The 24,241-nt window shown below is 52.9% G+C and overlaps 3 protein-coding genes across 4 annotated transcripts in view; 1 reads left to right on the forward strand and 2 right to left on the reverse strand.

Moving 5' to 3' along the window:
• ENG (endoglin) overlaps window positions 1–817 on the forward strand; it is a 31,167-nt gene extending 30,350 nt beyond the window's left edge. Inside the window, exon 15 of the mRNA XM_025475241.3 lies at window positions 25–817. Coding sequence (XP_025331026.1) covers window positions 25–149 — 125 coding nt within the window. The 3' untranslated portion in view covers window positions 150–817. The remainder of the gene's footprint in view (window positions 1–24) is intronic.
• On the reverse strand, window positions 519–23,038 carry FPGS (folylpolyglutamate synthase). Of its 2 annotated transcripts, XM_025475239.3 has the most exons (17): window positions 22,594–23,038; window positions 22,110–22,173; window positions 20,813–20,955; window positions 8,644–8,772; window positions 8,500–8,553; window positions 8,352–8,416; window positions 6,427–6,541; window positions 6,209–6,289; window positions 6,042–6,103; window positions 5,860–5,962; window positions 5,515–5,592; window positions 5,109–5,256; window positions 4,920–5,009; window positions 4,038–4,188; window positions 3,819–3,894; window positions 3,500–3,566; window positions 519–2,030 (listed from the first exon to the last, which is right to left on the reverse strand). In XM_025475239.3, the coding sequence occupies exons 1-17, from the start codon at window positions 22,675–22,677 to the stop codon at window positions 1,621–1,623; spliced, it is 1,920 nt and encodes a 639-aa protein (XP_025331024.1). In that variant the 5' UTR covers window positions 22,678–23,038; the 3' UTR covers window positions 519–1,620. The 2 variants fall into 2 exon arrangements, with proteins under 2 accessions (XP_025331024.1, XP_025331025.1); XM_025475240.3 differs by lacking the exons at window positions 20,813–20,955; window positions 22,110–22,173; window positions 22,594–23,038 and adding an exon at window positions 9,962–10,138.
• Window positions 10,355–20,952, reverse strand: LOC112677249 (COX assembly mitochondrial protein 2 homolog). Its single transcript, XM_035721135.2, has 2 exons — window positions 20,813–20,952; window positions 10,355–11,947 (listed from the first exon to the last, which is right to left on the reverse strand). The coding sequence occupies exon 2, from the start codon at window positions 11,384–11,386 to the stop codon at window positions 11,159–11,161; it is 228 nt and encodes a 75-aa protein (XP_035577028.1). The 5' UTR covers window positions 11,387–11,947; window positions 20,813–20,952; the 3' UTR covers window positions 10,355–11,158.
• Window positions 23,039–24,241: the final 1,203 nt, after the last annotated feature.

Genomic DNA, 24,241 nt, shown 5'->3' on the forward strand with positions numbered 1-24,241 from the left:
CCTGACCTCCGCCCCTGCCCCCAGGTCCCCCTGGCAAGCGGGAGCCCGTGGTGGCGGTGGCTGCCCCGGCCTCCTCAGAGAGCAGTAGCACCAACCACAGCATCGGGAGCACCCAGAGCACCCCCTGCTCCACCAGCAGCATGGCGTAGCACCCGGCCCGGAGACCTGGGGGCCCCCCAGCCAGCCCTCGCCCAGCAGGAGAGACTGAGCAGCCACCAGCTGGGAACCACTGGCCATGAACTTATCCCGGGACCCCAACCCCTCCACTCGACCAAGGATGGACCATGCCCTCTGCGCCCACCCCTCCTGCCTCCCTCTCAGAGGCCTGCTGCCAGCGGGGGCACCAGCTTGGAACACCTTGGGGTCCCCCCACCCCACCCCCTAGAACCTGCAAACCCAGTGGGCCTGGAATATGACTGCCCAGGACCACGGAGAGAGAGACCACTGCCCTATAAGTCCACACTATTGTAGAAACCAAGTTCTTGTCATTTTAACCTGGATCCAGCACTTGGTGACCTGGGCTGGGTGGGAGGGGAGAATTCAAAACAGACTCACCCAGCCCACCCAGGCCTCCTCCAAGGAAACAGAAGAAGGCTAGCCCAGAGCCCCCTGGACCTGCTCCCTTCACACCCGGACTGGCACGACTTTGGCAAGGGAAACAGAAGCCTAGGGGTGCCCAGCCTGAGAACAGGAGAGCCTAGCTCCTCTCTACAACTGTCACATGGAGACCCCAAGGCAGGCATCAGCTGGGAAGTGGCCTGTCTGGCCTGGACCCACCCCTATATACTCACCACCAATAAATCAGACCATGAAATCAGTGCTGGGCTGGGCCAGAAGAAAGAATGGGAAGCCTAAAATGGGTGGGGAGGTGACAGCTCTGGGTTCAAATCCTGAAGCTGCTGCATAATTGGCTGTGTGACTGTGGGCAGGTTCCATGGCTTCTTGAAACCAGCAGTTGCCTCAGTTGGAACAAGGTCTCTGTGGGGAGGTCTACAAAGCAATGCCTGGCCTGAGGCCAACAGACATTAGTCCACGGTTCTCATTTCAGACAGGCCTCCTGAGACTTGGGAGGAGGGGCTCCCACCGAGTCCAGTTCCTGTGCCAGCTGCACCCCTCACCCTACCGTGTGCTAAGGGCGCTAGGGATCAAGAGTCGATCAAACTTTTTTTTTTTTTCGTTAAAGGCTTTAATTGGTTCCAACCATCCGCCATCTCTTGTGGGCCACTAGGAGGTAATCTACCACCCAGCACCCAGCAGAACCCTAGGCTGGCCAGGTCGCTCACATTGTGAGCTGGGCCCAAGCCAGGAGGCAGGCAGGTTGGGAAGGGAGGTGGGCTGCATAGTCAGGTGGACTCCGACAGCGGGAGAACGAGGAAGAGGAAGCCCTCTGGCTGTCTCAGCCAGGAGGAAGGAGAGGCCAAAAGCACCCTAGGCTCAGAGACAGAGGTGGTCCCATCTTGGCCTCCCCTCTCCAGCCCTCAATCTTGCTGCCCAGAACCCGGGCCCCTGGGCCAGTCTAGACAGAATAGAAAAGCAGACAACAAAAGGCACCTAACAGGAGTTCATGGAGAGATGCAAGGCAGGTATGGGAGACCCCCACTTCCAATACCACTGCCCAGGCTACTGGGACAGGGCAGGCTCCAGCAGCTTGAGGACACCGCCCACTAGATGCAGGCTGCCTGTGACCAGTACATGGATGGCTACAGCGTCGCGGAGCAGGCTGGCCCCACTGCCTGCCACAGGGTGGGCAAGGAGGCCCTGTGGGGGACTGGGTGGCTGAAAGACAGGGTCCCGGCCTTGGCTGATCCACTGCAGGGCGTGGGAGATGCAGCTGAAGACGAGGGAGCTGGTGCTATGGGTGTGGGGTTGGTGGGAAGCCAGCAGCAAGGAGGTGGGCTCACCAGGCTCCAGGCTGGTGGGGCTCCAGAGGTTGGGGCTGGCGTGCTCCTCATTCAGGTGGCTCCAGTGCTGTTGGTGTGCAAGGCAGCGGAGCAACACCTGATCCAGGGTCACCATGAAGTTCTGCTGGTCTGCCGGGTACAAGGATGGGCACATGAGCAAGAGGAACAGGGGTGGGGGGCACAGGAGGCATGCTGAGCACCTGCCTAAAGCCAGGCCCTTCCTTTACACATACCATCACATCATTGGGCCTCACAGTGGGCAGTGCTGGGAGGAAACAAAGATGCAGATGGTGACCTGCCCCTGATCCTGGAGCTGGGGGGAAGCAAGGCCAGGTGGTTTAGCTTCAGAGCTGGGGCTTTTGCCCACTGAGCACAGCTCCCCACCCTAGCCTCACTGCCTCCAAAGGTAAAGCAGGGTCCAGCACCTGGGTGGGCGTAAGTAGAAATGCGGATTCCTAGACTCTCCCCAGCAGTCTGATGTGGAACCTGAGGATCTGTTTTTTTTTTTTTTTTTTTTTTTTTTAAGATTTTTTTTATTTATTTGTGAGAGACACAGAGAGAGAAAGAGAGGCAGAGACACAGGCAGACGGAGAAGCAAGCTTCCTGCAAGGAGCCCAATGTGGTACTCAATCCCAGATCCCAGCATCATGCCCTGAGCTGAAGGCAGATGCTCAACCACTGAGCCACCCAGGCGTCCCAGGATCTGTATTTTTTTTTTTTTTTTTTACAGTATTTCAAATTGTTTTGAACATGACCCAGAGTAAAACACACTTTACGATGGCAACTCAGTACTCATACGGGTGTATACAGATGTCTGGGACAGATTTTTTATAAAACTACCCTTCATGCAAGGTACACAGAGACAGCCAGAGGGCTTCCTCATTTTCCCGCTGTCAGAGTCGTTTAAAAAATGCTAGTTTAGGGGATCCCTGGGTGGCGCAGCGGTTTGGCGCCTGCCTTTGGCCCAGAGTGCGATCCTGGAGACCCGGGATCGAATCCCACATCGGGCTCCCGGTGCATGGAGCCTGCTTCTCCCTCTGCCTGTGTCTCTGCCCCCCCCCCCTCTCTCTATCATAAATAAATAAAAATTTTATAAAAATGCTAGTTAAAAAAAAAAGTTGGTTTACACTAGCATTTGATTTTTATTTTTATTTTTTTAAAGATTTTATTTATTTATTCATGATAGTCACACACACACAGAGAGAGAGAGAGGCAGAGACACAGGCAGAGGGAGAAGCAGGCTCCATGCAGGGAGCCGGACGTGGGATTTGATCCCGGGTCTCCAGGATCCCGCCCTGGGCCAAAGGCAGGCGCTAAACCACTGCGCCAACCCAGGGATCCCTAGCATTTGATTTTTAAATTGATTTTGAAACCAGCAGTGGGTTGCAGCCTGTAACCGGTTTCCCCCAGTAATTATGTTTTGGTACCGTGGTCACAATACCCAAAACGTACCAAACACTGTATATCTATACAATAAAACAAGTCTAGCTCCTACCCCAGACCAGTTCAGAAACCCCCACTGTCACCAGCAGAGCAATCCACTTAGGGACCCTCCAACCCCCTGCTCCTACCCAGGGGCCACACCTGTCACCTCTTACCTGCATTGCCAGCAGACGACACCTCTGTCAGGTTCGGGCAGAAAACAGCATAGTCAAACTGACAGGGCTAGAAGGCCAAGAGGAAAGACTGGTGTCAGAGCCCCCAGAGGATGGCCCACCACCCTGACTTGCACCCGGCAGCCCCCAGCCTCCCCCCACATCCCCACCTCTGGAGATGCCCCCACCCAGCTGAACCGCGGTGATGCTGTTAAGCCCAGCCATAGGGCGGGCGGCCCATCCACCTCCCCTATACCCTGCGGGCCCGCGGCCGGACCCGGGCCTGGTTGGCCTCCCGCCCACCCTCCAGCTGGCCCCTCACCTGCAGCAGCTTGAGCAGGGCCACGGGATCCCGGTCCCCCGTGGAGTTGAAAAGCAAGACGCGCACCTCAGGGCCGCTGGGAGACGGGCGGGGTTGGGGGCGTAGGGCGGTCAGAGTGTGGTACCGCTGCGGCCGGCCCCCTCCTTCCTCCAGAAACTTCCCCCCACTCCCTGCGGACACCCCCCCCCCCCCCCCCCCGCCCCGCGCCCCGGAGCTCACCGCCTCGGCACCCGGCCGCGGAGCAGCGCCTGGCGGAACCAGCGCACGCAGGCCTGCACGCTGCTGGCGGTGTGCGCACCATCCAAGTACCAGGTGAGGGGCCCGCGCCGCAGCACCTGCGTCCGGCCCAACCACTCGGTGTCCCGAAGCCCTGCAGGGGGCAAGGCAGCCAGCTCCCACCCTAGCCCCAAACTCACACACACAACCTGCCAGCAGGGCCCGCTGTTGGGGCGCCCACCCTGAGCCCTCTCAGCTGATGAGCCTCTTACTCTTAGGGGCCAGTCACTGCGATCAGCTCTAGGGCTGCCTCATCTGATGGAATCTTCCCAGCAGCCCTGAGAGGGAACTATCATATGTTAGTCCCATATTACATGTAGGCGGAGAGCCCTTAGCCCAGAGAGGTTAGGTCACAGAGCAAGTGTGCCAGGATGTGATCCGAGATCCTCCTGGCTCCTGTCATGGCCCTGACTGGGGGTCTGGCACACAGTGGGCACACCGGGATCATCTGCAAACGGGGCTTAGCTGCTATGAGTGCCTACTATGTGCTGAAAGCTTTGGGGGAGGCAAGAAGCCTGACAGTATCTCCATTCTTAAGACCCGTCTTATGAGGATGACAAGGATGACAGTAGCACTGATGATAGTAGTACCATTGACTGGGTGCTATATCCCAAACCACCAGGCCCTGGTCTCAGCCCCTTCGTGATGTCACCTCACGGTGGGTCCTGTCATCACCCCATTCGGCTCAGAGTCATGAACTCAAAGTCAAGGAAGCTTACTGACTTCAGAGCCTTTTGTTGTGGGCACCGTCTCGAACGGCTCCCACCTCTCAAAAAGGACATGCTACATGTGAAGGGGCCTGACTGGGCAGAAGGTCCAACTCACCATGCCGCATGTGGGACGTGGGCTGGAACACGGGTGCCAGGGGCATCTGCCACAGGACACTGGGCCGAGACACCTTCAGCTCCCCAAGGCCTGAGGAGGGAGGGAGGAGGGACCCGTGTGGTCGGAGTGTGCACGGGACCTTCCAAGGCAGGCTCCACATGCCCCCTCCCCACCCATCCGCCCACTTACCTTGGTGGTTCTTTTGCTGCAGCCAGCAGCGAGCCAGCTGCAAGGCTAAGGCGGCATTGGACCGCTGGTGCTCTCCCTCCAGGCCCAGGGCCAGTGGCGGCCCCCCTTCCTCCAGGGCTTCCAGCGGTGGGCACAGGTAGAGAGGACACTGCCAAGGAGACAGGTGACAGCTGGTCAGGGAGCTGCCATTGCCAGCACCTTGGCGAAGAAGCCCTCCCTGACGCTGTGGCTCCTTCCATCTTTCCACATCGACCAGAACCCACCAAACCCCGCTCCCAGAACGAAAATGTGCTCCAGCTGGAGGAGCAGTTATCCCTCACTGTGCAAATGGGCAAAAGTGAGACCCCAAAGGATGACGTGTCTCCCCAGTCAGCTGCCACCCCCGCCCCAGTGCTGCCAGACTCACTGAGATCTTCCGGGCACGGTCCTGCAGCACTGCCAGGGGACCGTCAGGCTGGAGCACCGTGAAGGCAGGGACGCCACGCTGGGGAGGGGAGGAGAGGGGAGGGAGGGAGACAGGCTGCTGAAGGTCCTCTGTCCCTGGGTCTGGGCAGTTCACTTAGCCTCCCGCCCAAGGGGAGGGGAGGTGGCTCTTGTTCCACACACACAGCTGAGACAAGAGCCCAGGCCCCACTGACGCCCAAGACCTTATCCTGAGTCAGGAAACAGATGCCCCTGCCCCACTTCCCTGAGCCTTGAGGCGCAGGCCCAGGCCATCCATGGACCTCCTCTGCCCTGGGCTGCCTGGTACCTTGAAGATGCCCCCTTTCTGCCATGCGATCTCCTCCACTGTGTCCCCCAGAAGGCTGGTATGGTCAAGGCCAAGAGAGGAGATACCACACACCACAGGCTTCCTGCAGAAGACAGGAGAGCCATGATGGCACTGCCCTGGGCTCATGGCCACCATCCTTCTCCCCGCACAGCTGTCCTCACCTGATGATGTTGGTGCAGTCATAAGCACCACCAATGCCCACTTCCACCACTGCCAGGTCTACCTGCAGAGGACCAGAGGGACATCAGGGGCCTTGAGCACCCAGCCAGCTGAGCTTTCCCTCCCTGAGGCCTCTCAGACACAGGACTTTGGGGGAGTGCACTCGTACCTTCTCCTGGAGGAAGATGTGGAAGGCCATGAGTGTGAGGAAGCGGAAGTAGGCCGGCATGGAGACACAGCTATTGCTGTCCTGCGGACAAGAACGTGTCAGGGCCCAGGCCCTGTCACCTCTGCTCTGGGGAGGTGGGGTCCTTAGATGTGGAGCCCCCTCTGGGTCCCTCCAGCGCCCCCTACCCTGCACACCCACCAGCCCTCCTGCATGCGCACCTTGGTCTCCTCCAGCCGGTGGTAGAGGTGCCAGAAATGCTTGGTGAAGAGCTCAGGGCTTATGGGCTGCCCATTGATGCGGATCCGCTCCCGCACCTGCACCAGGTGGGGAGAGCTGCCGGGAGACCCGTGGTCATCGGAACTCCCTTCCCGAGTCCCTCAGACCTGTCTTCAGAAACCCAAATCTGACTGTGTCACTGCCCTGCTGACCATCCTTCTGTGACTTTCCTCTGGCTTCCAGTGTCTCAGCTCCTCACCCGGCCTCCCAGGCCCTGGTGGGGCTGCTGCCATTGGCCTCTGGGCTTCCCCTCTCCCACATCCCAACAGTTCCCTGTGCCCCAGGCCCCCTGGACTATCTATAGTTCCTCCAGCCTGCCCCCCTCACCTTGCTCAGTCTCGACTGAGTTGGCCCCTCCTCCAGAAAGAAAAGCAGCCCCACTCTATACCCCAACAGGCTGATCCGGAATGTGCTCTGGGCACCAACAGGCCCCTGCCAACATGCCAACGTCTGCCCCCACAATGCCTGTTTTCTAGCCCTGGACAGCAAGGCTCCAGCTGTGTGCTCAAGATGCATCTCCAGGCTGGCCCACAAGGCTACATGGGCTGAAAGTCAAAGGCTGGGTTTTTACCCAAAAAAATATTTTTTAAAAAAATACTTTTTATTAAAGTTTCATTTTTTTAAAGTAATCTCCAGCCCTAACATGGGGCTCGAACTCACAACCCCAAGATCGAGAGTCGCACTCTGTACCCCGTCAGGCTGCCCCGCCCCAAAAATTATTTTAGAAGAGATTGTCAGCTTATATTTGAATCCTCCAAGCTCTGCTTGTATTATAAATCCCTCTCTACATTTATTTTGAACAATGAACTGTGAAGAGAAAATATGGCCTGAAATGATCTCAGCTGATTCCAGACAGCCACAGAAGGCACTTGATGGAACTAGTAAAATAAAAAGAAGCAAAAATCTTAAGTCCCTCCACCCCGAGGACCAAATCCTGAGCAATTAATCACCACCTTAATCCTACTGCTTGACTGGTGGCCAGGTAGGGAGAGGCATGTGTAATACGGGGAAGAGTACCTCACGTCTGGTCCATACCCCATCCTCTGGTATGAGTTTTGGGTGCCTGACAGCAAGCACGAGGAGGTGCTGCCCCAAAGGGCAAAGCAGTGGCTGAGGCTGGCAGAGCAGAAGGGAGGCCTTGACACGCTGATATCATAAACTACCTAGACCTTAAGCCCTAATAAGCCAGGTTTTCTGCTCCTTACTGTAGAGACATCCAAACTGATAAATATTTCTCTGTGATTTTAAAGCTATACGTGAGGGCACCTGGCTGGCTCAGTTGGTAGAGCGTGCAACACTTGATCGTGGGGGGTTGTGAGTTCGAGCCCCACACTGGGTGTAGAGATTACTTAAAAAAAATTTTTTTTAAATCTTATAGGAAAAAAAATAAAAACAGGATGTGGAATTTAAAAGTTAATAAAAGGGGCAGCCCCGGTGGCGCAGCGGTTTAGCGCCGCCTGCAGCCCGGGGTGTGATCCTGGAGACCCAGGATCGAGTCCCCACATCGGGCTTCCTGCAGGGAGCCTGCTTCTCCCTCTGCCTCTCTCTTTGCTCTCTCTGAATAAACAAATAAATAAATCTTAAATAAATAAATAAATAAATAAATAAATGTTAATAAAAGGGTATCTGACGATTCTTGCTATGTATTTAGTTTATACATCCAAGTTGCTATCCCCCTCCCAAATTTGTTTCATTACGAAAGTTCAAGACTGCCACAAACTGGGGCCAATATGTTAAAAGCTAATGGAATGGTTATTCCATTAATAAACCAACACTGGGCAGAGAGACAAGCAGTTGAGCTCCTGCTAGTTGGTTCCAAAGCCCTCCAGAGAGCTAAGAGATCCCACATTTCTCCACACCTCAGTACCTAAAGAATCCTGTCTTCAGGCCGTAGCTTCGGAGAATACGTTCCGTGAAGGCACAAGTGGAGCCCTAGAAAGAACAGGTCTTGTCTGGCACGCCTCACCCTCCCACACCATCAAACGGCTATCCTGCTCCTGAGTCCCATCCCTCACCTTCCCCTTGGTCCCAGTGACGTGAATGATGTTCAGCTGGTCCAAGTCTTCCACCTGAGACAGAGACAACTGCCTCAGCCGCAGACTCATAGATGGGGGAGGGCGGGGGGGGGGAAGGGGTGTCACTGGCCCCGCCCACCTTACCTGCAGACCACTCCGTGCCAAGTACAGCTTCATTGCTTCCAGCTGCGTTTGAGGATCACCCCGCTGGCGCTTTACCTGCTCCAGGTAGCCAGCATTGGTCTGCAGGGTATTCAGTGTGCGCACTGCATCCTAGCAACCACAGTCCCCAGGTAGCAGGTTAAGACCCACCAGCAGTCCACAGAAACAGAGGAACCCCAAGGCATCAGTGGCCAAGCCAGGGCACCAAGCCTACAAATGCCAGCCTTGTTGTCCCAGCCTAGAGGTTAGAGAAGTGGCATCTTTCCAGCCCTGGCAGAGATGAGAGCCTGTGGCAGTTCAGCCCCACCTAGGAGTGTCAGGCAAGCAGGTTACATGCGTAACGGGAAAAGCCTCGCTTCCTGTTCCCAGTTCAGGCTTCCCAGTCTTCACCCCCCACACCAGGGCCTTAGGTCTTGTTCCCTCCAATGACATCCACATCTATACTGGGTCCTAAATTGGGAGGGGACTGCAGGAGCAGAACCACAGAAGGCTGGGGTCTTAGAACTGGAGGAATTTGTACTAGGAATCCCTGGAAGTTTCCATGCCCAACCCTGAGGATGGGGCTCCTCATTCTGACCCAAAGAAGAGCTGCTTGAAGCATCCAGATGGAGAAGAGCAGGAGGCTCAGAGGAAGAAGGGTATATATACCTGGGGTCACCCAGCTGGCAAGGTGGGTAGCTACAGTCTCAGGAGAGTCTACCCTGGGGGTGAGAGTGCAGGTGCTATTTATTTCTCCTTAGGGTCCCAGCAGCTGGTTGGAGGCCCCACACCCATTAAACGGTTAACTTGCCTGGCAGGCAACAGGTGTGGTCTACGGAAACCAGCCCCAGCAACAGAGCCTGGTGTCAATTTTGTTTTCCAAATTCTTACCCCCACCAACATGGGGTGAATCCTGCCTGCCCCCCAGTTGCAGGTACTTTCCTGAATCCTGGAGACTCCAACCCAAAAATCTCAATTCTTGGATCTCTCAAGTGTGAATTCCTGAAACTCTTTACTCTCCCCCCAACCTCCACCACCCAACCGCTTAGTTGGGACTCTGGAGAAACTGGACCTCCTGTCACTGGGCACCCCTTCCCACAAGGCGGGACATCTTAGCCTCAGAATTCCCAGAATCGGCGGCCCCGGCCCAACTTCCTGGTGCCTGTCCCCACCCCCGGGCTCCAGGATGTCCCGCCCCCGAGTCCCCCACGGCCAGGCTCCCGGTCCACCCCAGCCTCAGGACCCGGAGTCCGGACGCCGTGTGACCCAGGCCCGGCCCACGTGTCATCATCGCACGACCGCTCGTCGGCCCGCCGGATACCTGATACTCCATGCCGGGCTCCTGCGGCGCGGGCCACGCGCTCAACCCTCGCCGCGCCTTGACCCCGGTCGTTGCACCGCGCGGGGAAACTGCTGCCAGGAAGAGAGCCACGCGCAGGTGGCGGCGTGCCTGCGACATCCTCCCGGCGTCCGCTACCACTCGCTAGGCCCGAGCAGGAGACGCCCCGCCCCGCCCCGCCCCGCCCCCGCCCCCGGCCAATCAGCGCCGCCCAGTGCGTCCTCCGGAACCAATAAGAATCCGCGGGGTGCCATATTTGTGAGGGGCAGGCCCGGGGGCGGGGCGGGTGGTTTCGCCCCTGTTTGTGAGGGGCACGCTCCCCGGAATGCCCTCCGCACGCGCTCAGCATCTCGAGGACTCGGCCACACCCCCAAAATAGTCCTAGTCTGCACCCCTGAGCCTGGTGATCCACGAGGACCAGCTCTGAGGCGGCTCAGAAGACGGAGCAGGCTTGGAGGGAGGTCCTTTAATTCAAGCCCAGAAATGTCACGCCTTAAATCACAGACCGCAGGCGGCGCGTGTTCGGCCTCTGCGCTCCTGAATCTGACAATCCGATTTCGAGGCGATAGACCAAAACCCAAGCACCTTCGCTACTGGGGCTACTACCGTCCCTGGGCAGCCTCGGAAGGCGTCCTGGAAGAAACGACATCCTAACAGAGGCCTGGGGATGAGGCGGGGTCCGAGAGGTGGCGGAGCAGCGGGAGTGGGGAGAGGTCTCCAGGCAAAGGGAGGGAAAGCAGGTGAAAAGCAAAGGGCTGAAGAGGGAGAGGGCGCGGTGGAGAGGGAGGAAGGGAGGGAGAGAGAAAACGAACTAACTAGCCCGAGGGAACTGCACTTCACCGGGTGGGGCCTAGTTGCCCCGGGGTGCCAGAATGCCTGATCCAGCAGGACCTTGTAGCCTAAGAAATTTGGATTAAATTTGGAGAACAATAAAATGGTTTTTAAAAAAGATAACAAGATCAGGTTTGCGCGTTGGAAGACTTACTGTGTGGAGAGTGAACTAGAGAGCCACGTGGGGAGGAGACATAATCTATCCTAGTTTAGGGGTGAGGAGGACTTGTCCCAGACTTTCCCGTTTTTGACCTTCTTGGCCAGAACTGCTAGCATGAAAAAAGTAGCATGGAGATTCCTTTTCTTTTCTTTTTTCTTTCTTCATAAGATATGCCTGTCATTTATTCTTCAGCCCTCTGTAGGATTAAAAAGTCCTTTTCGCATCACATTGCCATGCTCCCTGCTCTTGGTCCTCTTTTCCATGTACTCCTTCAAGCATTGTCTCATCTCCTGATCGAAATCATTGCAATGACCAAACAATTTCAGAATGCTGTGATTTTTATGACATTCCTTAAGCAAGTTAATCAAGACATTGCATTCTTCAGTGTGCAGGTGTAGAGAGAGAAGACAATGCATCTTTAGAAGGTGAAGGAGCACAACAGAGCAACCTGATTATCGGCCACACCCAGAGGGCTGAAGCTACAGTCACCAGCGAAGACTCCCCATCCAAAGGCTGGTGACCTGGGCCCTGGGCAGCTCCCGGTGGCAAAAGCTCCCATGCCCTCCACAGCTGACCGGGCTCAGAGATGCCCTTTTAATAGCTCAGGTCACAGAAAGGTGTATGGATGGGGGGCTGGGGGGCGGGGTTGCTATAGACAACACTCTAGGGAAGTTCCCACAGGCAAAAGATAATCCTTCAAACAACTGATTCCAGCACCTCCCTCCCTCTTTCCTGCCAGCATTGGGGGTAAATATTTATCAGAGATTGTTTGATTTTTGAAATAAACATATGACATGTTGGGAAGATTCTGTCATTGGCCGGACTTCTGCTCTTTACATCACTGTTGGGCATCCCGACTCTGGCCCCATGGGAAATAGATGCTTTCCCTTCTTGGTTTTCTTCTCCTTCTCTTCCTCCTCCTTCTTCCTCTTCTTCTTCATTGAAATGTTCTCTATGCGTATACATGCATATAATAACTGCATAGAAATGATCATAAAAAGGAGCTTTAAATGTTTTTTGCTTTGTGGGATCCTGGCGGGCTCAGTCCGTAGAGCATTCAAGCCTCGATCGTGGGATAATTAAGTTCAAGCCTCATGTTGGGTGTAGAGATTACTTAAAAATAAAAATCTTTAAAAATAAAAAATATTTTTCTTTGCTCACCCCTACCTCTTAAATTCCTCCTTTGGTGACATCCAAGTATGCATCCCATCATGTTTTCTAAGCACATGAGATGACAGACACATCTAGACATCTATAGGACTTTGTCGATGTGCATGACAATATTTTCTGCACCTTAACACTTTTTTTTTAAACATTTTATTTATGAGAGGCACAGAGAGAGAGCGAGGCAGAGACACAGGTAGAGGGAGAAGCAGGCACCTTACAGGGAGCCCGATGCGGGACTAGATCCCCAGGATCATGCCCCAGGACCACATCCTGAGCCCCTGAGCCGAAGGCAGACACTTTAACCGCTGAGCCACCCAGCATCCCATCATCTTAACACTCTTATCCAACAATAAGCTTACAGGGATCCCTTGAAGATACTGACTTAGCAGATAGTTAAAGAGCACTTGTTTGAGCCATGCCCTGTTCTAAACACCTTCTATACAGTTGGTCATTTATCCATAATGACCCTATAAGACTAGTATTAATGTTACTAGTATTAATGGCCTGTTTTCACAAGTGAGGAAACAGGCCAATTGCCTCGCTCCTGCCCTTGTGCTGGGGCGGGGACCCTGCTAACTCAGTGGCAGTACTATATTGCACCAACCACTTGCCTGCTGAGGGGCATTCATGTCACCTTCCATCTGTGTTTTGTCTCTGGGGACAGCATGTGCCCCAGGGGGTTTTGCTTCTGTGGGTAAGATCCCCTGTAATGAGAGTTTGGGGTCTATGGGTATTTGCAATTCTTTCCCCTCACACTGTAACATTTGCATCCCACCAACTGTGGGTGAGGATACCCCATTCCCAGAATGTCCCCCAGACTGCTGGGTGTAGAGTACCTTGTCACTGTTACTCTGCATTTCCCTGGCTGTGGTAAACGTGAGCATTTTCCATACATTTATTTCTGTAAACTGCCTCCCTCATCCTTGGCACACTTTCCTACTGTCTTTTCATCCCCTTCTCGGCAGTTATAAAAGCATTTGGGGATCAAAGACATTAGTCCTCAGTTCTGTCCTGTATACACCAAGTTTTTGTGTTTTTTTTAAGTAGTCTTGTAGTAGTTTTCAAAGTAGTTTTGTTCTGTTGTTGTTGTTAAGTTACTGTTGGGGGCTTAACTTAAAATTCACAAACCCGAGATCAAGACCTGAGCTGAGATCATGAGTCAAGCGCTTAAATGACTGAGCCACCCAGGGGCTCCCCAAATGTTTTTTCTTGATCTACTATGGGTGGCCTCAGTTGATCCATATATAACAGGGTATACTGGAGCTCCGGGTTATTCCTTCAAGAATGAGACCGCAGGGAAAATAAGATGCCAGGAAGGAGTCTCTCTTCTCCCAGGTCAGCTGGAAAACTCCATTTATCTACATTCCTAAATCTTAACCGATCTCTTTCCTTTTGCCCTGAGCAAAGAAGTCCGTTGATTTCCCCTCTCTAGAGCGGACTGCATTTGCAATCTTAACAATCATTGAGCTACCCACTTCTATTCCAGTTGGGAACAGAATAGATGTAAAGGCATGAAGGCAAGCAGCAGCCCAGAAAATTCTGGGGGTCTACCTGGTATCATCACAGTTGTGTAGGAAATTATAAGTGGTGACTAGGGCTTTGGCAAAGCCACCCAGTGGCCTTGGGCAGGTCATGTCTCCTTTCGCCTGGACCTCTGTTTACTCCATGGTCTCTAAGGACAATGGTCATCATAGCCACAGACACTGGGGAATTTGTAGGAGTCATTTAAGGGGGTGGGGGTAGAATAAAGTTATCTTCTTTTCCTATTTTTATTTTGTTTTTAAATCCTAATATTTTGAGGGAGGGGACGCATGGGTGGCTCAGTTAAATATCTGACTCTTGATTTCGGCTCAAGTCATGATCTCAGGATTGTGAGATCAAGCCCCTCCTCCTGCTCTGTGATGGGCATGGAGCCTGCTTAAGATTCTCTCTTGCTCCCTCTCCCTCTGCCCCTATCCCCTCCCTACTCTCTCCAAAAAAGATAAAAATTCAAAATAAAATAAATCCTAATATTTTTTGATGGATAATACATCATATCATTCAATTAGTCAGAAGTACAGAAAATACACAATGAAAAGCTTCTCTCCCACACCAGGTCCCAGCATCAATAATAGCTCTCTCCAGTCAGTTATGTTTCCTGTGATCTCTTCAGAGACATGTCATGCATTTGCAAGCAAATATAGAGATTTCCCTTTTATACTTGCAGATAGCAGACCATATACACAAGTCTGCATTGTACTTTTTCCATGTACCTTTATATCCTGAACCTTATTTTGGACCATGTTGGTACATAAGAGCTGCCTCACTGGCTAATTTGTTTTTTTTGAAGCTGCTCAGTACTCCTGGTGCGGAAGTACTACTGTGGATTTCGCCAGTCTCCTACTGATGGACATTTAGGTTTCTAATATTTTGCCATCACAAGCAATGTTGCAGTGGGTAACATTTTACCCTCATCATCTCTTCCATGTGTGAGCACATCTGATGGATGAATTCCAAGAAGTGCAATTGCTAGGTTAAAAGGGATTGGCATTCAACATCTTCATACATATTGCCATATACACATACACATCGTTCTCCAAAGGGGTGGGATTAGTTTCTACCTCCATGCCTCCACGGGGCACAAGCTGGCCATTTCCTCCACAACACAGACCTTAGCCAACTTTGATCCTTGCCAATTGCACAGGTGGAAAAATGGATTCTCAAGGTAGTTATCATTTGCATTTATTTTATTTGGAGGATGCTAAGCACTCTGTCTTATGTTTAAAAACCATATGTAGGGGCAGCCCGGGTGGCTCAGTGGTTTAGTGCTGCCTTCAGCCCGGGGTATGATCCTGATGGCCCCGGATTGAGTCCCACATCAGGCTCCCTGCATGGAGCTTGCTTCTCCCTCTGCCTGTGTGTGTCTCTCGTGAATAAATAAATCTTTAAAAAATTTATTAAAAAATAAAAACCAAAAAAAAACATTTGTATGTATGATTTGCTAACCTCCTTTGTATCATTGCTTTTTATTTTTATTTTTTTAAAAGATTTATTTATTTATTCATGAGAGACACAGGCAGAGGGAGAAGAAGCAGGCTCCTCACAGGGAGCCCGATGTGGGACTCGATCCCAGATTCCCGGATCATGACCTGAGCCAAAGGCAGGCACCCAACCACTGAGCCACCCAGGCATCCCTATTTTTTATTTTTTATTTTTTTTAAAGATTTTATGTATTTATTCATGAGAGACAGCAGACAGAGAGAGAGAGGCAGAGACCTAGGCAGAGGGAGAAGCAGGCTCTGTGCAGGGAGCCCAATGTGGGACTCGATTCCAGGACTTCAGGATCAGGCCCTGAGCCGAAGGCAGATGCTCAACCAATGAGCCACCGACGTGTCCCCATTGCTTTTTATTTTGAAAGTCACAGATGTTTATAGAAGAAAACAGAGAAATGTGTAAAGGAAAAAAATCAAAGGCACCTTCATCACACACCTGGAAAACCAATGTTGGCTTTTTAGTTCCAGGATGAAAGTATTCATGCTCTCCAGAAAGGACAATAGAAACAAAGCCATTGTCTGGAGAGAAAAAGAAAACAGGGATGCAAGAAAACTGGCAAGTGGGTCAGTGTCCCCCCACTGGAAGCAGATCTGCAGATGTATGTAGAGGGGAGCAAGGGCCAGGAATTCTAATTTAACCCCCACCCTCTCAAAGGGAAAGGATGTCATCCGTCCATCCATCCATCCATCCATCCATCCATCCATCCATCCATCCATCCAATTCATTCACCTCTGTGCCAGACCCTGGGCTTGGTGCTGGAGACACTGGGTTCTGGGGACAGATGGCCAAGTCCTGCTTGCAGAGTGCCCTGTCCGATGTGAGAAGACAGTAAAGAAGGAAACTCACAAAGGAACATACATCTTTGCAAACCCTGATAACCCTGATTAGAGCCATCCTCACTGCTATAGGGGCAGGAGGCTGAGGTCCCAGAGAGGGACAGAGACAGCTTGGGGTCACACAGCAGGTCAGCAAAGGCCCTATGCTGGGCCCCAGGGTGGACTTTTTAAACTCAGATCAGCCTGTGTCACCGCCCCCTCTCTTGGCCCATCATGCCCTCCAGATTAATAAAGCCCATAAGCTCACTGTTGCCCAGCTTCCACTACCTCTTGCCTCACTAACCACCTTAGCGCACCATCCTTACAGCTGGCCAAGGACTTCAGGAATCGGTCTGGGTGTCTTCCACTTCCAAGCTTTTGCTCACATTTACCTTTGCCTGAAATACTTTTCCTCTATACTTTTCTCCTTTGCTTTTTTGGGCAGGTTGCTTTCAGTTAACATTTATTAAACACTTATCCCTGTACTTGACGTTGCAATCTCTTTTTGTGTTCTTGAAAAGTGTGTGAATTAGAGATTGGCCCCATTTTATAGATAGAGAAATTGAGGTTTGTCTGTTGTCAATGAGCTGGGTGGCCCTGGGCAATTTGCTTCCCCTCTCTGATCCTGTCTGACCCTTGGTCTCCTCCTTAGTAGGGTGAGAGCTGAATGAGCTCTGTCCTAGCCCATAATTTCTGGGGATATCTATGGGTGGATATTTCACTGAGGACAAGTCTCCAAAGGCTACCACACTCCAGAGCCTGGACTAGAGGGGTCCAGTGGTTCTTTTCTTGCTTAACGGAGACCAAGGGAGGTTCGAGCTCATTGGTAGGTTTGTACAGAAGCCTGACAGCCCCCGGCCCCGGGGTTTTAACCCTTTGATATAAAGACTCCTCTACCACCCAAAATCTATTTACATCTAGTGACCTATAAGAAAACACTTATTCTGTAATTGGGGGAAGAAAATTTGCATTAGAGGGAATTCCATATCCCCAGTGGTGTGGCTATGCCAAACTCACACCTTTGAGTCTGGCTACTAAGGTGTTTATGGATTTAGTTGGAGGGCAACCGGGGCCTTAAAAATAGGCCTCCCTCTGATCCTGTAATTCTATTTCTAAAAATGACCTTGAGGAATCGATTGGAACTGTGCTCTGAGCCCCATGAGCCATGTTGATCACCCTCCATCTTAGGTGGCAGGTTATAATACAAGGCTCATGATGCCCTCCTTCCTGAAACCCTTTGTTCTCTGTGCTTCCCTGACACCTCCCTCCCTGGTTCTACTTCTTCCTTCTTCCTGCTTGGCTGCACCTTCCCCACCCCCCCTGCCCATGTTGGAGGGCCCCAGGGATCATGCTTCTCTCTCTCTAAGGTCCCAGGTCTGGGATGATGTCTGAGTTTCTTTTTTTTTTTTTTAATAGATTTTTTAAATTTTATTTATTTATGATAGGCACACACAGAAAGTGAGAGAGGCAGAGACATAGGCAGAGGGAGAAGCAGGCTCCATGCACCGGGAGCCCGACGTGGGATTCGATCCCGGGTCTCCAGGATCGCACCCTGGGCCAAAGGCAGGCGCTAAACCGCCGCGCCACCCAGGGATCCCGATGTCTGAGTTTCAAGTGCTACAGACATGAGTGGCCTCCTGACATCTCCCCCAGGCTTGACCACAGCAAGCACCTTAAACTGGTCATATCCATAGCATGTGTTCCCTTGTGTTCTGCCCTGAAACCAGCCAGCCAGCCAGGCCTTCCCAGCTTGGGACACAGCTTCACCAACTGCCCAGCTGCCCTCACCTTGGGTTTCCCTCACCCCAAACCCCACCCATCCACAGCCTTTCCAGCAGCCACAGACTTCCCTCCATGTCACCACTGCTGCTCCGCCCTGTCTGTAGTCTTGCTGCTGCTCCTTTGGACACACACAAGCATTCTCTTGTCATTTAAAAAGAAAATCAGATCTTGTCTCTGTTCTGCTAAACCCCTTCAGTGAATTTCCACAGCATTTAGGGTTACATCCAAACTTTTGTACTCACCATCTTTTACCATCGCCCCCAGCCCTGCTGGCCTTCTCTGGGATCCTCAGATACACCTGCTCACACCCATCTCTGCAAAGGTCCACACCTAGTGAGCCCTCGGCATTAAAAGTACTCATGTCATCCTCACAATAGATTTTTGAGCACTTTGATTATCCTCATCATACACATGGGAAACTGAGGCAGAGTGGTTACTCAGCCAGCCAAAGGTCACACAGAGAGAATGTATGACAGAGCCTTAGGGCCTTTGCATTGGTGGTTCCCTCTGCCTGGATCATTCTCCACAAAGTTCCCATGACCAACTCCCTGTCATACCAGGTTTCTGCTCAAATGTCGTCTTCTTGCCACATTCTGTTCACCATCTGCCCTTTTGTTTAGCCACTGGGAATACTGAAGCCCAGCAACGGGCTATTACTGACCTGGAACTAGGCATGGCCCACATGTTCTTGGGGTGTTCCTGGGGTCCCCACTCATGGCCAAGAGGGGCCCTCAGAGGGCACCAGACATGTGATGCAAGGCCTTGTGGTGGGCCAGGCCACAGAGAGGCTGGCTTCAGCCCGGCCTCCTCCCCCGGGGCCCGACGCTCTTTGGACTGGCTGATACCTTCTCTGCTCAAACCTGCAGACAGCTGTCTTCCTGACCTCCAGTGGGAAGAAGGGTGTGGAATTTTTTTTTTCATTTGCTTATCTCACTCTGCAACCACAATTGTCTTCAGCACCTCCTCCCTGGGGTGTGAGATTTATGAGCCGTGTCCTTGCCAGGTGCTGTACTGAGCCCTTCTGACCAGGGAGGAACTGAGGACCAGAGGTGCAGAATCACCTGCGAAGCTCACCAGCTGGCAAGTGGCGGAGCAAGGATTCGGCTTAGTCCCAACTCCATTTGATTCCAGCTGCTTCCGGTTTATTTATCTTTTATTTCCTCTCTATACCCAGAGTGGGCCTTGAACTTACACAACTCCCCCCGCCCCCCCCCCCCCCCCCCGAGATCAAGAGACACGCTCCACTGACAGAGCCAGCCAGGTGTCCCCAGCTGCTACTGATCAAGCTTGGGAATCCTTGGCTATTTTTTTTTCATTTGTGACTTGGATTTTCTTTGATAATAGCTAATATGAATTCTTTCTAAACATCAGCACTGTGCAGAAATCTTTATGCAATGCTTCTGTTCCTGGACCCATTTCTCAGAGAAGGCAAAAGAAGGCCTAACAGGGAAAATAGCTTAGTCACTCAAGGGCTCTGTAACACGGGCTCCAGACTCCACCCTCAGGCCACCCCTGGACCCTGCCCCCACCTGCCCTGTGTCCTGCAAGGGCACCTGTGACCTGGTCATTTGATCAATGGGGCTCTGGCCTTGAGCTGGCTCTTATTTCAGAGGGAGACCTTACTGCCTCAAGGAGCCATGCAAAATGCCAATAACCCATAGCTCTTGGAGTGTTTTCAATTCTCTCTCCCCTGCTGAGGGGACCCACACCGTGTGACCCTGGGCAAGTCACCTCACCTCCCTAGGGTCCTGACCTGTAAGGTAAGGGGGCCTGGATGACCTCACGGGGGCCACTGCTCTCAAACCCTTGCATCTGGGGCCACCCCTCCTCTGCTGCTGGGCAGAAGGTTCTATGGGTCAGGTGGTCTGGGTAAAGAGTGGCCTGGCCTGGCGTGCAGCCCCAGGCTGGCTAATGGCAGCCTTAAAATTCTGGCCTGGACTTCAGACTATAGTCCCAAGAGGAGGTGCTGACTCACTGTGTGCCCATTCAACAGAGGAGAAAACTGAAGGTTGTTGAAACCAAGTGACTTGTCTAGTGCCTGTCAGGTCCTGAACCTTGATCTCCTCACTCAGACTCCTGCAGCCAGGCGAGTTCTATACCAGCTCCAGCCAGTGTTCACCCAAGCCAGGCTGGAAGGTGGGGGGCCGGCCTGGGCCAGTCTCCTCACCTCTCTGAGCCCCATTTCCTCATCTGTAAAGCAGAGAATGCTGTCATGCCCACTTCAGAGGGGTGCGGTGAGGCAGAATGAGAGGGTGCTGGGCCTGGAGCCCAGAGCAAGCTCCAGATGGGGGTTAGAAATTCAATAGGCTAGATGCTTAACAGTTCACTATCGCACCTTCCAGATCTATAAAATAGCAACAACATCAGCAGGGGACCAGGGCTGCCACTATTACTATTATTCTTACTATTATTATTATTTAAATGGAGCTAACAACCCTTCTTTATGGAGCAGTCAGAATTTAATCTGGTGAGATCCAGTGTAAGAACCATGTCAACAGGGCAGCTCCAGTGGTGCAGCGGTTTAGCGCCGATCCTGGAGACCCAGGATCGAGTCCCACGTTGGGCTCCCTGCATGGAGCCTGTTTCTCCCTCTGCCTGTGTCTGTGCCTCTCTCTCTCTCTCTCTCTCTCTCTGAATAAATAAATAAATAAATAAATCTTAAAAAAAAAAAAAAAAAAAGAGCCTGGAGCACAGGAAGCCCTGTGAGGGGGCCTCTGCACCTCCCAGTCCTGCTATCAGTTCTGCCTTGGGGACCCCTCCTCAAGAGCTTCCCCCCAACCACAGCGGGCAGGGTTTCCCATGGAGCCTCTGGCCTGGTTAGAAGGTGGAGCTGAGACCCACAGGGGAGGCCCCTGATCGCCCCAAGCCCACAGAACAAGATTTTAGAGAAGACAAAGTTTTCCCCTGGGGCCTTGCCAAATGTGGGTTATCACTGTTGATGACCTTGGGCCCCCGAGGGAGTAGTTACACGTTACACAGAAGAAAGATCTAAGCTTAGAGAGGCAGGAGTTACCTGCCCCAGGTAACTTTACCAAGCTCTCCTACCTGGAAGGAGGGAGTTTTAGCTGAGAAAGGGCTTGCAGATGGGCCCGGCTGCTCCATGGTAGCTTCCCACTGCACCTTCTCAGCCAGGAGGTTGCCAGAGACCTGGTACCGTTCATCCCTGGGCTTCCTGCACCCTAACGGGGCTGGGCACAGAGTGATCCCTGAGTGAGGGCGCCTCTGTCAAATCCCCTCTGCCCAGGGCTTGGCTGGGCTAGAGGAAGGAGGGGGTGTTGGGGGGATTCCCTCTCCCTGCCTGTTGGCCTTGGCCAGGGCCTCCCCAGGGCCCAGGGAAGAAGGTCTTAGCTGATAGGTGCCTGCTCTCATCCTGGGATGGGCCTAGGGAGGGACCTCTCTGGTGAATCTCCCGGGTTAAATAACAGCCCAGGGAGGCTAAAGGTGAGTGGGAAGGTGGGGGGTGTGCTGTGCAGAGAGAAGGGAGCCCTTGAGAAACTTCCAGACCTTGGGGCTGGGCTTCCTGCAGAGCCAGGCTGGCCTTATCTGGCCTCTCTTATCACAGCCCACCTCTCCTCACAGTTAGGGCCGTTGGTCCTGGCCCTGCCAGGCTGGGAGCCCCCTGCAGCAGAGGCAGGACACCCAGGCACTCTCGACCTGAGGAGTCAGAGGCTGGGTTTTCCCAAAAAGGAGCCAGGACAAAGACAGAGTTCCCCGCCTGCAGGGTGAAATGGAGGGCTGGCCCCCCCAGGGCTGGTGGAGGCCTTTCCACCCCCACCCCCCTTCAACCATCAGCTTCCATGGGCAGACCCGCTGGAGTGGGTGCCACTCGCAGATGCCAGGCCCTCCTCTAGCTGCCTCAGGGTAACACCCCACGAGGACCTGCCCTCTGGGAGCTTTGGTTCCTGACCACGCATCTCTCTCCACAGACAGGGCAACTCCTTCTGCATGCCAGGGGTTGAGGCATGGTTAGTCCAGGCCTCCCCTCTGGGCAGTTCTGTGTTGGGGGACCTTGGAGCCAGCAGCTCCAGGGCTTAGGGCCTGCTTTTTGATTGAAAATACGGTTTGGCTGCATGAGTGAAAATACGAAGTAAGGAAACAGGAGAAAACACAGAGAAACGTGAAGAGCAAAACCATCCAGGAACAACCAGGGGTAATGTTTTAGTGTGATTCCTTATTTTTCTTATAAAATGAGTTCAAGCAATAGAACTGGAACATCTTTCTAATGCTATGCACGTGCTGCCCGAATCCCAACCAGCAGCGTTGGTTGGCCAGAGGCACCCACCTGGACACGGGAGTCCCAGGTCTGGACGTGCAGTGAAGGCAAAGAGCTGCTCTAACTTACCGAAGCTGAGGGAGGTTCTCCCAGCTTTTCCCCACACAGGGCTGCCCTGAACGTCGTGGACACACTGGGAGGAGGTAGCAGAAAGGGGGTTAGGGGAGTAGCCTTTGTGTGGCCACTGCACACCTGGCCACATGGCCCTTCTGTCTACAGGACGAGAATCAACCCAGAGACGTGCCGTCTCTACCGGGTCATTCCACGATGTCATTCCACGATGTCTTGGCTCTCATGTGAGACTAGCCAAGACTAGTTGGATCCCCACTCCTCCTTTACAGATGTTCCTGCTTCCTGTCTTTGATCCCCTTTGTCTTGTTTCCCAGGAATCCTACAGCTCCTGGTAAGCCTTCACCCAAAGCACCCACCACTGACCCGTGTAGCGTGGCCTGATGGTCAGCCCTCACTCCCATCAGCATGGGACCATCAGAAGCACTTGTCCAAGCCACCACTCCCTCCTGCCCAGAACACCCTCTCCCTGGCCCCTGCTTACCTCATCATTCCTGCTCTTGATTTCCTGAGGACATCTGAACACTGGAGGACCCAGGGGGCCATCATCTCTGTTCTCTCTTGCCATGTGATCTCCTCCTGCCCTGGACCATTACAAACCATGGTGCTGACAGCTCCCAAAGGTGTACCCCCAGTTCAGACTCTGGGGCCCTGAGCTAGCCTTCGATATACACCCGCCAACTCCACTGGATGTCCATCTGTTCTCTCCATCTTACCATGTTGGACCACCCATGCCTTGGCCCCACCTCCTGCAGCCTTCCCAGTCTCAGGGATGGCAGCCCCAACCTCCCTTCCAGCAAAGCCCGGGACTCTTGGACTCCTTCCATTCACTCATCCAACCTGAAAACACTTACCCTCATAGCATCATCACATAGATTGACACACTTACCACCAGCCGCATTACCAGGCTGGTTCAGGCTCTCATCGCCTCATGCCTGGATTATTACAGCCCTGTTTCCCCTGCGTCCAGCTTTCAACAGAGACACTCTGACCTTTTAAAACGCATGTCACAGGAAGCCTGGGTGGCTCAGCGGTTTAGTGCCACCTTCAGCCCGGGGTATGATCCTGGACCCGGGATGGAGTCCTACATCGGGCTCCCTGCGTGGAGCCTGCTTCTCCCTCTGCCTGTCTCTGCTTGTCTCTTTTTCTGTGTCTCTCACGAATAACAAAATCTTTAAAAAATATAAATAAAAATTATAAAAATAAAATGCATGTCCCCCTCCGCACAAGGCTCTCTGAAAGCTTCCTAGCCTTGGGTCCTGGCACTTGTGCCACCCTCTACCCGACCCCTCCCCACGTCCCATTTCTCTCGGGGTTTCTGCTCCTGTGTCACCCTAAGCCCCTCCCACCCTTTCCCCACTATTCCACTTTATTGTTTGCCACACAATTTATCCCATCAGACTAGTTCGAACCAACTAGAATGTGAGTTCCATAGAGGTGGGGGTGGCCACTGCTTGATAGCTATATTGGGTTCAGAAAAGTCTGGTCCTTGGAAGACACAGACAATTCATGCTGAACAAAGGAATGAAACAATCAGGCTGGTAGTGAGGATGCAATGAGACTGTCACTGTATCAGTGGAAATGTCTTTTTTTTTTTTTTTTTTTTTTTAAGATTCCATCTATTTTAGAGAGAGAGCTCGAGTGGGAGGGGCAGAGGGAGAGAGAGAATCTCAAATAGACTCTACGCTGAGCATGGAGCCCAACATGGGGCTTGATCTCAGATCATGACCTGAGCCCAAACTAAGAGTCTGAACCGACTGATCCACACAGGTACCTCAGCAGTGGAAACTTCTGTAAGAGAAATTGCTGGGTCAGAGAACAAGAGCCTCTGCAGTGCAGCTTTCTATCTCCTTCAGAGAGAAAAAAAAAAAAAAAAAAAAAAAAAAACGCACCTCTGACAATTTAGGCCAGCCCTGTTTTCCCTCATGTTAGGTCATTCAAAACTATTGACTCCAAGGGCGCCTGGGTGGCTCAGTCAGTTGGGTGTCAGACTCTTGGTTTCCACCTGGGTCATAATCTTGGGACTGTGATATCAAGGGCCCCCGCCCCGGGCTCTGCGCTGGGTGTGGAGTTGGCTTGGGATTCTCTCCCTCAGCCACCCCCCGGCCCCACCCCATGCACAAAGGAATTCA

Source organism: Canis lupus, chromosome 9 (assembly GCF_003254725.2).
Source record: "Canis lupus dingo isolate Sandy chromosome 9, ASM325472v2, whole genome shotgun sequence".
Classification (NCBI taxonomy): domain Eukaryota; kingdom Metazoa; phylum Chordata; class Mammalia; order Carnivora; family Canidae; genus Canis; species Canis lupus.